The sequence below is a fragment of the Anopheles marshallii genome, chromosome 2 (assembly GCF_943734725.1).
Source record: "Anopheles marshallii chromosome 2, idAnoMarsDA_429_01, whole genome shotgun sequence".
Classification (NCBI taxonomy): Eukaryota; Metazoa; Arthropoda; class Insecta; order Diptera; family Culicidae; genus Anopheles; species Anopheles marshallii.
The window spans coordinates 195,438-208,947 of record NC_071326.1 but is presented as its reverse complement, the minus strand read 5'-3'; the positions used below and the strand labels follow the sequence as shown (position 1 = coordinate 208,947).

The following is a 13,510-nucleotide window of genomic DNA, read 5'->3' as shown; positions in this document are numbered from 1 at the left end:
CAACCTTTCTCGCCTGTTTATGCACCTTTCGTCCTTCGTCGAGGAGATGATTTATGATGACGTCTCGGACTCCTCGGTGCCTTGTAAGCAGCGGCGAAAGCTGAAAGGGTCCCTTTTGTCTGTCTGGCTACCTGCCAAAATGAGACGCATTGGGCATTCTTTCGGTTGAAATTTATGTCTTTGGACAGAATGGGAATGTTTCAAAATGCTTCAACAATCCAACCATTTTTTCAGAAGATTCATTCCATTAAGATAGACACACTCGCTAAAGAATACATGTTATCATAACAAGCACATCGGATTGTATTTCATTTGTAATAATAATAGGTGGTCTTACAATCATATTGTCCAGGTGATGAGATTTATTAATTGTAGTTATTGTAGTTTATTAATTAGACCTATTTTTCTCTTCGTTTTAGGTGTGAACCGTCATTACAAAAAGCTGGAACTCTAGCAAAGTCTTATGAGTAAAAAGTGGAGAGAATAAGTGAAGAAATTGTTCTTTAAGGTGATTGGAGAATAGTTTTGTTCGGTCTCCAACGGTTAACCGCTGCCCTGAAGCAAAATGACCATCGTGAAAAGCAATACAATAGACGCCACAAACCCAGCGGACAACGCGAAATCACCTTTATCCTCATCATCATCGTCGTCCTCATCCTCCGATTCGGACGATGGGTCCGATTCGTCGAGTGATTCCGATTCTTCGTCGGCATCTACGAGCAAGACGAGCAGTAAGCAGAGCAGTGGAGGAGGTGTTCCATCCGAAAAGCTCCAACAGTTTAGTGTTATGAGGTATTGTGTACGACACGCGTATGACAATGGCGCCAGCCAATTATAAAAATTATCGATCGAAATGGTTTGCAACTTGTTCTTACTAAATCCCGTTCTGTTTTACGCTTGCTTACAGTTCCGATAGTGCCGGACTTCGAATGAAAATAGCTATTCCTCGAAGCCAATCCAATGCGACACCAACGCCTTCACCAACGTCGCTCGGATCCAACCAGCAGCAACTGATGCAACAAGATCTTCCGTCACCATCAGGATCAGCTGATCGGAGAGCGAAAAATGTAGGAAATACCCCAAGCGAAGGTCCAACCGCAACGTCCGCACAACAGCTGCCACCTACCGGATCCACTGGTAGCAAAATCGATTCCTTCAAGGAGGCCAATGCGAAAAAAGGATCCAACCCTAATGGGAAGAGTGCCATGGTGGAGGGTTCAAGCCGATGTAGAACATCGTCCACCCAACAAGTGTCTGCCGAAGGTCGTAAAACAATGACAACAGCGGCAGCTCTAAAGCAAGGCAGAACGTCTGATAACAGGGTACACGAGCGAGCAAGGACATCGCATTCAAAGTCCAACAAACGTTCCTCCTCGGGAAATGGGAGCAGTGCGAGCCGGACGAAGAAAAGTGTTAGCGAAAGTGATTCCAGTTCACCCAGCTCGACCTTCTCGTCCTGCACGAGCAACAGTGATAGCGATTCAAGCAGCACAGTTGGTGACAATAGCAATCATAATCCAAGCGATAAATCTAAGCCGACGACGGGACGAACTGCCACCAACGCAAGGACGACAACATCGACGACTACGACTGCTGGAAACGCCATCGCCGCTGGCAAAAAGCAAAAAATTCTCAAACGGAAAATGGTATGTATTTGTTGTATCCTGGAAGATTTATAATTTATTCGCGATATAGTCTTTGTATGTATAGAATCGTACAGTAGCTTATGAACCACAAAATTAAAAGTGAATTTGTGTAATACGCAGTTTAATCTTTCGCAATATTTGAGTGACACAGTTTAGCTGTCTATTTTTATCTGTCCATACTTCTAATCGCAAAAGGCGAATGAGTAACACATGGCTCGATGCATGCGGTTTTATTCGTGATTATTTAACTACCCGTATGTTTTGAAATTGCTGCGAAACGAATTGCTGCGCTATAGTGTGTTTTAGTTTTTTGTGAGGAGTTAGTGAGGAACTGTATTTAATTAACAAATACGCTTCTTCCACATGCATTTCAATATCTCGATTAACCTATTCATTTTGAATATAGCTTATCTTTCGCAAATAATTTGATTTAAAATGTCAAAATGTTGGATTGAGCTCTTTGTTTACTAATCTTTTTACTCTATTCTTTCATTTTAGGCAAATCGTACTGTTACTTCCAGCAGTAGCGATGAAGAGGACGAAGATGAAATGCCGAGTGGCCGTAGTGGCAGCAAAAGTGGTGCTGCGAGTCGTACCAACGAATTCACTACGTCCGACTCTAGCTCTTCCGACGAGGGTGGAAAAGGATTGTCTGCTCTACGAGCGAAAGGGAAGAATGCGCAAACCAAGCTGCCTGGTGTACCACCCTCCGCCAAAAGTGGTACATTGTTCAGTAAAGAAGGTGGTCTTTTAACACTGGCAACATCAGGAGGAACGGGTCTATTATTCAACAGGCCCCCGCTTTCGACATCAACACCAGCAAAACAGCACGGAGCCTTTCCACCCTCGCTCGGTGGCGGAGTATCTACGGTAGGAGGAGACGGAGGACTTACTGCGGAAGGTGGTTCGTGCTCTAGCGACAACGAACTTCCGGCGCTAGTCAGTGCGGCAATCCGCCGCGTCGAAAGTGGATCCGATGCGGAAAGCATCCGTGGATTGTCCGCTCCAACGCAACAGTACACATCCAGCCTTTTGCGCGACTTTGTGGTGAAAACACAAATGCTTGGCTCGGTCGGAGGAAATGAAACACTTGCAGGTGTGGGGGCAACAGGGGGCACTTCCGCCAACAGTGCCGTAAATGCAAGTGGCATTGGAGGCGGTTCGCCATCTTCGTCGTCATCGTCGTCATCTTCGTCGGGATCAACGTCTTCTTCGTCATCTTCATCGATGGAGGAAGGAGCAGATCCAGTGATAGGGAGTGCCGGTCCTGAACCGGGAGGTGGTGGACCATTTGAACTAGATGTTCGTAAAATTAAGACTGAATCTCCCATAATTTCAACGGCCCCGGGTGCTTCCGCCGGTCGAAACACATCACTTGTAAATGGGCTTACTGCGGGCATGAAATCCGATGCACAGATACCAGCGGCACCTGTCGTGAAACGTCGTGGGCGTCCACCAAAATCTAGTTTGACAAACGCCGCAGCTCCTGCAGTTGGCACACGACCATCAGTTTCTTCTAGATCAGTTTCTATTCCGACCGTAATTGAATCACCCGATTCGGGAATTCTTTCCACGCACAGTTCTACCGATTCGCCCAAAACTGACAAAGCAAGACCCAATTTACTAATGAGATCTAACCTGGAAGCGGGAAGTTTATCCTCAACCCGTCGCAGCAAATCAGAAGTGCGTGGAGGAGATTCGACTGGAATGAATGCCATACTACCCGCCAGTGGATCGCCACACGGTGGAAACGCGCTATCTGCTCCAACTGCCGTCGGAAGCAGTAGTCGAAAGTCTACCACGGCATATTCGCTTTCCTCCTGCCTAGATCGAAACACGTACGCAACCGAGCGAGTTCTTTATCCACCGCGAGGACCTAAGAAACGGGGTGTCGGTAGACCTCCGAAGAAAGATACCGCACAGCAACAACAATCATCTTCGGGAAGGGGGTCCGTTAATGTACCGCAAGCAGGATCTACTACTTCACACCTGTCGGAAGATCGGCTTGATCCTCACTGGCAAAAGATAGATATCAGCAAAAAGTTCCACGAACCGCGACTCAGCGGTTACAAAAGTGATGGTGGTCATTCGACAATCTGTTGCAGCAAGCGACTCGCCTCTCAAAGTGGTTATATTAGTGATTACGGTGGTGTAGGAGCAGGCAGTGGGCGCAGTCGTCTTTCGGGATACAAATCGGACTACAGTTCACGTTCGAGACGTAGCTGTAGCCGCGGTGCAGGCTACCGGAGTGACTACGGAAGGGCAAAAAGCTGTGGCTATCGAAGTGACTGCAGTACACGGCACCGGAAGCAGGTTAGGCGGAAACGGCGCAAGAAAATTGGACACCAGCAACAACAGCACGAACAACATCACAACAATAATCTCAACGATCGGAAGAATTATAACGCATCTAGCGATGGTGGAGGAGGTGGTAGTACTAAATCGGCAAGTGTAGGTGAGTTGGAAATCATGTTCATGGCCGGACTGACACTGGGGAGTACAAGCGATGAGGATAGCAGCAGTACGAGTAGCAGCACAAGCAGCAGCAGTGCTGAAAGTCGTGAGAGCTTATTTTCGGACAATTCGGGAATGGATCGTTCAGCATTGAGTTTGGTGGACAAAGCTAAACGAGTAACACCTGAAAAAGGTAGGAAAGGTAGCACGAAACAGCTAGACAAACCGACAGTTAAGATGCTGCGAGCACCGCGTAAACCTACCCCACCGAAAACGGTTGCAAAAGGGCGTGTTGTAAAAGCAACGGAACGATCCGGAGTTCGTGGCAGCAAAAGCATATCCACCCCAACGATCGATCGGCGAAGGAAATCTAATCATCTAAAAGGCAACAAGGAAGACGAACGTTCAGATGACGATGTGGTGGATCGACGATTTGGGGACAGAAGCCGTACCAAACCATCGCAAGCGATTGTGAAGGAGCCGCCACCTCCGTCACCAAAACCTTCAATCGCTGCGACGGCTTCAGTGGCTCTCAAGCAAAAGTCATCAGCAATGATAAAGAAACCGGGTACCCGTGGTCGTCCACCGTCTGTGAAAAAACAGCCTGGCGGAACTGGCTCTGGAAGTAACACCGCATCGTCCAGTAAATCGCTCGGGAGTTTGAATGCTTTACTCGCTCCGGAGAATCGTGCTACGCTTGTGCTTCCCACGAACAATTTCGATCGAGTGTTTGCTTCAATGAGCAATAAACAACAGCCATCTGGGTCGGCCAACGAGTCCAAATCGGCCATTTACACGTTCTCCAGCTCGACCGTGGGTTCAAAAAACGCTTTCGCAACGTTTCTACAACGTGGCGCAGCGGAAGGTGCGTCGAAAGACGACATTGAAGACAATGGAAAATTGATGGCGGTCAAGAAGCTTCCCTTGTCGAAGGCAAACGTGATCAAGAACTCGGAGGAGTGTAATCGTAGATTTCAAAAGTCAAGCTCTTCGTTTGCGTTATCCGTCGGTGGAGGTGTTGGTGGTATTGCCGGATCGGTCGATCTGATGGCGCGAATTGCGGACGGAACCATACCGAAAGCGTCGCCAACGAAATCGGTCTGTTCGAAACGTAGCCGCAGGAAGAGTTGTACCAGCGATCGTTTGGAGGTGATGTCGGTGAAAAGCTACGGAGTGATTGGAAGCTGCGGTAAGATCAGGCAGCGACGCTTGAGTACGATGAGCCGGTGCAGTAGTCGATCGGCTGGATCGAGACATGCTGCGGCCAGAATGAAGCGACGCAAAAAACGGCTACGTTCGATGTCTGTCGCACCAGGTGCTACGTCAGATGTGCTTAACGCAGGAGTAGCTGCCAGTTCGTCGGGACTGGATTTGAAGTTCAATGTCGAGGTCGATCGTTTGAGCGAAAGTTTTAGTGGCATGTGTCGTATCGTTGGTGGATCGGCTGATACGGGGACATCATCAGGTGGCCGTTCGGTGAGCTCTGCAGAGGAAACGACATCGACAAATGTTCCTGCAGTGACAGCGCCGTCCGGCAAAGCACATCAAACGAAGCGATCGATAAAGAAACGGAAAGCTTCGGAACATGTTACCGACTCTCCATCAGCGACGGGTGGGGGAAATGCAATGGGAAGTGGTGGAACCGGTGGACCGGCAGGAAATGGAGGTGGCGGAGGTAGTGGAACGGGTAAACGACGTAACAAAAAATCAGTACCAACGCAGAGTCCTGATGATCATAAGCTTCCACTGAAGAAACGTCACTACCTACTGACACCCGGTGAGAAAGGTAACAACAGTGATAATAATAGCGGAGTGGACGAAGTTAAATCAACGGGTGGCGGAAGTGGTGCTAACGGCGGTATTGGTCAAGGATCTGCTGGATCCGGTGGCGGTTCTACCAATTCCAGCTTTCCCGGTAGTCACACTGTGTTGAATCCGTGTGCCTTTACCAGTGGCCGATTATCGGTCAACTCTGCGGCGGCTGGTTCGTCCGTATCAGGAGCAGCTACCAAAGCTGTAACACCGAAGAAACGTCACCTATTGAAGTCACCTGAACCGGGTCCCGTTCCGACCGACACCGAACTACAGTTACAGCAGATAAAATCGAGTAATTCTCCACTAACAATCGTGAACGGAGGGATCACAGGCACAGCTGGAGATAACGGAAGTTCACCGCCCGAAGGGCTAGCGGTTGGAAGAAAGGGAATTACAGATTTCGTCATCAGTGGAAGTCCGTCCAGTGGTATTGGTCACTCTACTACCGGTACAGGTGGAAGCAAGAAGAAACACAATCGCCAACAAGAAGTATCAGGAGCTTTGAGTCACACCGGAACGGCTGAGAGTTCTGCTGGAGCCCATCTTCATCATCATCATCATCATAATCATCATCATCATCACCATCGTTCGACGCCACCGGCACGTCCGTCTGTTATACAATCGTCTGCATCCGTACTCCCTTCGGGTTCCGGTGGGTTCACTTCAACCTCTTCTGGTCCACCGCCCGGTGTGTTCGAACCAACGGTAGATCTGGAACTCGTGATACCTCCACCCACGTCGATACCATCTCTCATTGCCAAAGTGGAGATGCTAGATTCACCCCGTCTTGGTAAAGATTCGGCCAGTGCCATCGGATCTGGCAATATCACAACCAAGCTCGAATCTGACGAACTTCAAGTGTTAACTGCTGCACAACGTAAAGCGTCCGGTTTGGGTGCTGGAAGTGGGGTACTTGCAACCGTCACCCCCACGACAGCTTCCTCCGAGAAGGTGCTCGAAAAGTTGCTCACCAAAACGGGCGCTCATCATTTGCTGCTGAAGAAAAAGCGCAAGAAACCAAACCGAACCGGCTTTCCAACGGTCAAGAAGAAGAAAAAGAAAACACCAGAAAGTGACCCATTGGACGCTGCGCTGTCGGTGATCGATTTAAAGCCGGAAGTGGGACCGGATCTATTCGATTCCTCCAACCTGACGCGTCACGTACCGTCCGAGGCGGAAAAAACGCGCTTGAAGGAAAAGCACCAATTGTCCACCGGCAAAAGTGCATCGTGCGATCGCGTTCCGAAGGATGGCGAACCGACGGATAGCTTCATCGAGCGCCATTCGGGCGTTGGAAGGCCTCGTCTGTCGGTGGTGAGTTTGGAGAAGCTGCAGGGTAAACTGCCACTCGCAGCAGGAACACGTGACGTGGCCACAACTCCACCGGCGACTGGTGGCCGTGGTAGGAAGTCGGTAATAAATCCGCTTGCGCCAGAGCACCAGTTGACGCATCGATCACAGGAAAGAGGCCGTAAGGATGATTCCGCACTGGCTGGCACAGGCCGGAAAGGAAAGAGAAAGCACGAAGTGCAAAAAGCACCACCGGACAGTGGTAGTAAGCGTAAAGGAGCGGCGGTAGAAGTAGATAATCGTTCGACTAAGGAACGCAATCGCAGCAAGAGCGTGTCGGTTTCGGCGGAACAGCATCAGCTACCGAACATCATGCGGTTAAGTGAGACCCTGTCGAAAGGTGCGGCTAAAGAGAACAAAGAAAACAGTAAGTTTTCTTCCGGCCGATCTCCATCAGCGGTCGGAAAGAAATCAAACAAAGAGTCTGCGGCGAGCACTGATACCTCTCCAGAGGGTGATAGCGCGGGAGCCATTCGGCGTACTCGCAGCTCCTCGGTGGCACTTGATCCGTCAGAGGTGAAGAAAATACATCAAGATGCGGAAGATTCCGTCGGGAAAGGAACGTCACAGTCGAGCACACCGGTACGATTGCATTCGTGGGCCGTTGCTGGCATACATAACGAGGATTCCACGTCGCTGGATTCAATGCCACTGTTGAAGCGTATCCATTCGCGGTCAATCTCGCGATTACAGTCGGTGACAACGCCGACCGTTTTGCTGGAACCGTTGGCAACTTCACCGAAAACTCCTGGACGTCCGAGAGGTCGTCCGCGAACAACTTCACCCATCACGGCAACGGAAACGCCAAATTCTCCCACCACTGGACGTGGTCGTCCACGAACAGCGCTGGCAATCACCGGCAATACTTCAGTTGCGTCCACCGATCGTGTTTCGTCGTCTCCGCTCAGATCACCGACGGCAAGCCCGACTGTTGGCGCTGTAGGTGGTGGTGCAGTAGCAGGCAGAAAGAAACAAAAACGAGATGGTCGCAAATCCGTTCCTCCTGTTATTGCAGAACCGATCGAAAGCGCTCATCTTGCGCCAAGAGTAAGCGCTTCAAAGTCTGTTACACCAACACCACCGGTAGGGATTGTAATTCCAGCACGATTGAAACGTGGCAAAAGCGATGAAATTCTACGTTCTCAGCAGCACGAAAAACCTGCTAAGAAAGCTAAAAAGGATAATTCCGCTTCCGCAGAACCATCGCCTGAAACGGCGCATCCAGTATCGAAGCGACACCAAATCACATCACCGATCGTGGAACCAGTCGAGCCAGAAGAAACGGCCCATATTCTTAAGCCAGCCAGTTCAACCGAAGAACTAGAACACGATCCACTTCCACCGGACGAAGGACCATCGGACTTCCTGCGGTTAAGCGACACTCCATCGCCAACTTCTTCCGGCGAAGCGCGTGAATTACCTTCGGGGTCGGGTGGACGTGTCACGAGCAAAAAGTTACCTCGTAAGAAATACATTACAGCGGGCCTGTTCTCCGATTGCTACAAGGATGATGGTACCGGTGGTGAAGGTCGTTCGGGACCGAAAGCTCCACCGGAAACGCTGCTTCCTCCACCAGCTTATTGCGAGCGCTTTTTGCGTCGTACAGTGCGTGACTTTCAGCTACCGTACGATCTCTGGTGGCTGCAGGAGAATGGTAAACTTCCGGGTCGAAACTCTGTACCCAGTTGGAACTATCGCAAAATTCGCACCAACGTGTACTACGACGTGAAACCGAACCCATCGACGGACAACCCACAATGCAATTGCAAACCGGACAGTGGCTGCCAGGACGATTGTCTCAATCGAATGGTATACACCGAATGTGTACCGGAACACTGTCCGTGTGGTGATCGCTGCAGGAATACGAGCATCCAGCGCCATGAGTACGCCCCTGGACTGGAACGGTTCATGACGGAGGAGAAGGGATGGGGTATACGGTCGCGGGAACCCATAATAAAGGGTACTTTCATAATGGAGTATCTCGGTGAGGTGGTGACGGAGCGCGAGTTCAAGGAGCGAATGCGAACGCTGTATTTGAATGACACGCACCACTACTGCCTGAACCTGGACGGAGGATTGGTGATTGATGGTCATCGGATGGGGAGTGATTGCCGGTTTGTGAACCATTCCTGTGCACCAAACTGTGAAATGCAAAAGTGGTCCGTGAATGGATTGTTCCGGATGGCACTGTTCGCCCTGCGGGACATTCTGCCGAATGAGGAGTTAAGTTATGACTACAATTTCAGCCTGTTCAACCCTTCCGAGGGACAACCTTGCCGCTGCGGTTCGGAGCAGTGCCGTGGTGTAATTGGGGGAAAATCGCAACGCATCAAACCCATTCCGCTCGGTTCGTCCAACGGCAGTACGGGACACCGCAATCCATCCGAGGCCGGTACCGATACGGATCCCAGCAAGTCGGGCGGATCTGATGGATCTGCTGGCGCAAATGGACCGGCAAGTGGTGGTGGACTGGTGGTCGAACTGAGTCCACGTAGCGCAGCCCGATCGCGCAAACGACAGGCGAAGAAAAATCAACCGATCGTGCATCTTAACGGTACACCTTTACCGACATTCCATCCGCCAACGGTGAAGGAACGTGTACTGATAGCCGAACATCATTGCTTCCTGCTGCGCAATCTCAATAAGATCCGCCGTCAGAAGGAACGTGCAGCTACGATGGTATCCACCGGAGGGGCTGGTGGTGGTACGGGAATGTCTGCAACAGATGGTGGTGCAGGAGCAACTTCGGGAGCCGATCAAACGAGTTCTGGAAAGCCGTCACTTGCATCTCAAATTTCCGCGTTACGCTGTCCGCGCAATATTCGCACACGAGGACTCGCCTTCGTCGAGGACGATCCGGAATTGGAGAAAACGGCACGCATCGCTGTGGCACTAAAGGACATATGCACCGAAATTGCCACTTTGAAAGGTAAGAGTCAAGGATGTTATTGAGTGAAGAAAATATAGCTAACATTATGGTTTTGCAATTTCAGATGATAAAGGAATACCCTTTATCAGTAAACTTCAATTGCCATCGAAGAAGAAAATTCCGCTCTACTATGAGCGTATCCCGAAACCGATCGATTTGGCGCAGATTGAGACAAACATCGAGCAGGGTGTGTATCGTATGCCGAAAGTATTCGAAGATGATCTGCTGATCATGCTCAGCAACGCGATCAAATACTATGGCATCAATTCACCCGAAGGCGTAGCATCGGAAGCGCTCAAATCGCACTACTATACCTGCAAACAGCAACAGGTACCGAAGTTGCAGGCTTACATCGGTGAAGAGAACGAACTGCTGCGAGGTTTCGTGCCGAAGAAAGAACCCGAAGAGGAAACAGGTGTGCCGAAACCTAAACGTGGTCGTAGACAAGAGCAAACGGAAGACATTATACGGTGCATCTGTGGACTGTTCAAGGACGAGGGTTTGATGATCCAGTGCTCGAAATGTCTCGTCTGGCAGCACATCGAGTGTACCAAGGCAGACCCAGCGGTGGAGAACTATCTGTGCGAGAAGTGTGATCCGCGCGATGTAAACTACGAGATTCCATTGAACGAATTTACAGAAGAAGGTTACCAATACTACATCTCGCTTATGCGCGGTAAGCTGCAAATTCGTCAGACAGATACGGTGTACGTGCTGCGTGACATTCCGATGTCACCGGACCCGAACAATCCGAGTGCACCGGTGCGGAAGCACACGTACGAAACGATTGGTAAGATCGAGTACAGCGAGTGTGACATCTTCCGTGTGGAGAGCCTCTGGAAGGACAAGGATGGCCGGCGGTTTGTATATGGTCATCACTATTTGCGGCCCCACGAAACTTATCACGAACCGACGCGACGCTTCTATCCGAACGAGGTGATGCGGGTACCACTGTATGAGGTCATTCCTATTGAGCTGGTGGTCGATCGGTGCTGGGTGCTCGATCCGATCACTTTCTGCAAAGGACGCCCGGTCGACAGTTCCGAACCGCACGTTTACATCTGCGAGCTGCGCGTTGATAAGAGTGCGCGGCTCTTTTCGAAGATTTCCCGCCACTCGCATCCGGTTTGCATGAAATCGTACGCGTTCCACAAGTTTGAGCAGAAGCTTAAGATAGCAAAAACATTCGCTGTAAGTCATCCGTATGCGATTCTCCGCAGGCGCAGGTATTTGTATTCTAATCCATCGGTTTATGTTACAGCCTCACGATCTTGGTTCGCTGGCACATTTGCTCTCAATACGAGACAGGCAGAAGAAAGGTTCGAAGAAGGATGATGGAAACGGTGGACAATCGTCGACTGGGTCGGCCGGCGGTTCTTCCGGTTTTAGTGGTGCTGGAGGAAGCCATTCAAGTGGCTCGAAGAAGATGACACCGATCATACAGTTGCTGCCACCACCGCCGAAGGTGAGTTGCGATCGCCATAAATCAATAGTAAACCCCAAGCATTCATTTCGTTACATAATCATACACGATCTGTCATCTGTTCATAATGCTGTTCAAATTTAGAAGAGTAGCGGTATAGCCAAAACATCAATCATCAATTATAAATGCTGAGTTAAAATCACACATTTCATGTAGTAACTATTAGATTGCATTCATTAAAAAAAACATTAAAATATCTCACCCAACCGTGTCACAATATGATAACACATAACGTAAACATTTATCTTCCTTGTCTTTTCTTTCTCTGTTTTGTCTTTTCTGTACTCCAAAGACTGGCTTGAGCATAGAACGAACCCTCGCGGTTCAGCCTCCGACGGTGGAGGCAAAGTCGCCAAGAAAATCCAAGGTCCATATACACTGTTCGATAAATAGTTACTTTCTCTTTACCGTATAAATGCTTCTAAAAGCCTATTTCATCTAAAATACTGATCAAATGACAAAGCTCTGCAGTTAATAAACGCTCTGATGACCGAGAGAAAACACTGCTTTGCAGGAGATCTGTTTACAAAACTAGCTTACTTACAATGTTCTCTTTTCTTTGACATCACAGACACTGGCAGAGAAACGGAACCGGCTGGAACAGGTGTTGTCCCGCTTGATGCAAAAGCTAGCACTCAACCCGAACGCGCTACCGGTGGTGGACATATCGTACCTGTTGACGGGACGCGGTGCACGTCTCCGACGGACCAACAACTCGACACCGGTGCCGGTTATTTGAGAGTGGGTTCGAAAGAGGAGAAAACGGCGTCGCAAATGGAAGCGATGTTACGACTGAGCGCCCGATACCAGGGACTCATTGTTTTTTTCTCGCGGATACTGCTTCATATACCAGGCAAAATACCAAAACCTGATGGCACAATGCCTATTGCAAGCTGTTCTCTTTCACACGATAGCACGCCAGCGTTATGGCGCGCAACGTGCGTGCTGCTGCGAGTCAAACAAGAAGGAAATTTGATTCGTCCGAATTGCTGTCGTCTATTGGTGAAAGAGATATTCTTGCTGGACGGAGGCTTATAGATACAAGGAGAGCCCACATGAACACAACCACAACATGATACATTTATGAACTTATGGAAGTTGATAGTTTTTTTAACACTCCAAGTATATTTTCTAGTGGTGGTTCTTGTAAGCTTTCCTTTTGCATCCCCAAAAAGGATGCTAACGAAATTAGAGATTTTTATCTATACTCATACACATACACACACATAAGTACACGCATATACTCATACACGCATAAACAATACTTACACCGCCCCATGCTGTACCTTATTTTGATAAGATTTTTTTTGTATTTATTATTGTTAAACACTTTCACGGACATATTTGACCATCGCAATTAGGGTTGTTAGTTTTTTTTTTGTTGTTGAAAGGAAGCCCCTTTTAACCGTGCTTAAAAAGGGTTTGAAAGCAAAGGGATCTCTCTTTTGCTGTTTTACACCCTGCCGGTTCGTACACCCGTATTGTTATTTATTTGTACGAATTGGAACAATTTTCTTGGCCCTCTATGGTTTTCGTTAATATTGGTATAACAAATTTATTGTAATTATTATTACAACCATTTGCATAAGCGTGTAGAATTCGAAATGTGTTTTAATTTTGCATTGAACTAGAATGGACCTTCATAACCGTACCTTTAACTTTCATAGTGTAAGTAGAACTGGAATGAGCGTATGTTTGTGCCACTGATAGGTGCGTTACATATTGAGGAGCAGTGAACTAGAATTTGGAAAAATCTACGAACCCGAAGTGGATGTTAAAACTGTAAATAGGTAATGCAAAAAGGGCCATCATCGATGCCAAGGATATATAGTA

The 13,510-nt window shown here is 48.8% G+C and overlaps 1 protein-coding gene across 1 annotated transcript; it reads left to right on the top strand.

Moving 5' to 3' along the window:
• The first annotated feature begins 565 nt into the window (after positions 1-565).
• On the top strand, positions 566-12,416 carry LOC128719722 (histone-lysine N-methyltransferase ash1). Its single transcript, XM_053813352.1, has 7 exons — positions 566-792; positions 908-1,646; positions 2,145-10,194; positions 10,259-11,385; positions 11,456-11,659; positions 11,970-12,044; positions 12,249-12,416. Exons 1-7 carry the CDS (start codon positions 566-568, stop codon positions 12,414-12,416), a joined length of 10,590 nt encoding a protein of 3,529 aa, XP_053669327.1.
• The last annotated feature ends 1,094 nt before the right edge of the window (positions 12,417-13,510 follow it).

Bases quoted from the DNA above. Each gene is read 5' to 3' on its own strand.
- LOC128719722 (XM_053813352.1), top strand. From the start codon at position 566: ATGACCATCGTGAAAAGCAATACAATAGACGCCACAAACCCAGCGGAC. The intron at 793-907 runs GTATTGTGTACG...GCTTGCTTACAG, and splicing joins CAACAGTTTAGTGTTATGAG to TTCCGATAGTGCCGGACTTC. The intron at 11,386-11,455 runs GTAAGTCATCCG...TTTATGTTACAG, and splicing joins AGATAGCAAAAACATTCGCT to CCTCACGATCTTGGTTCGCT.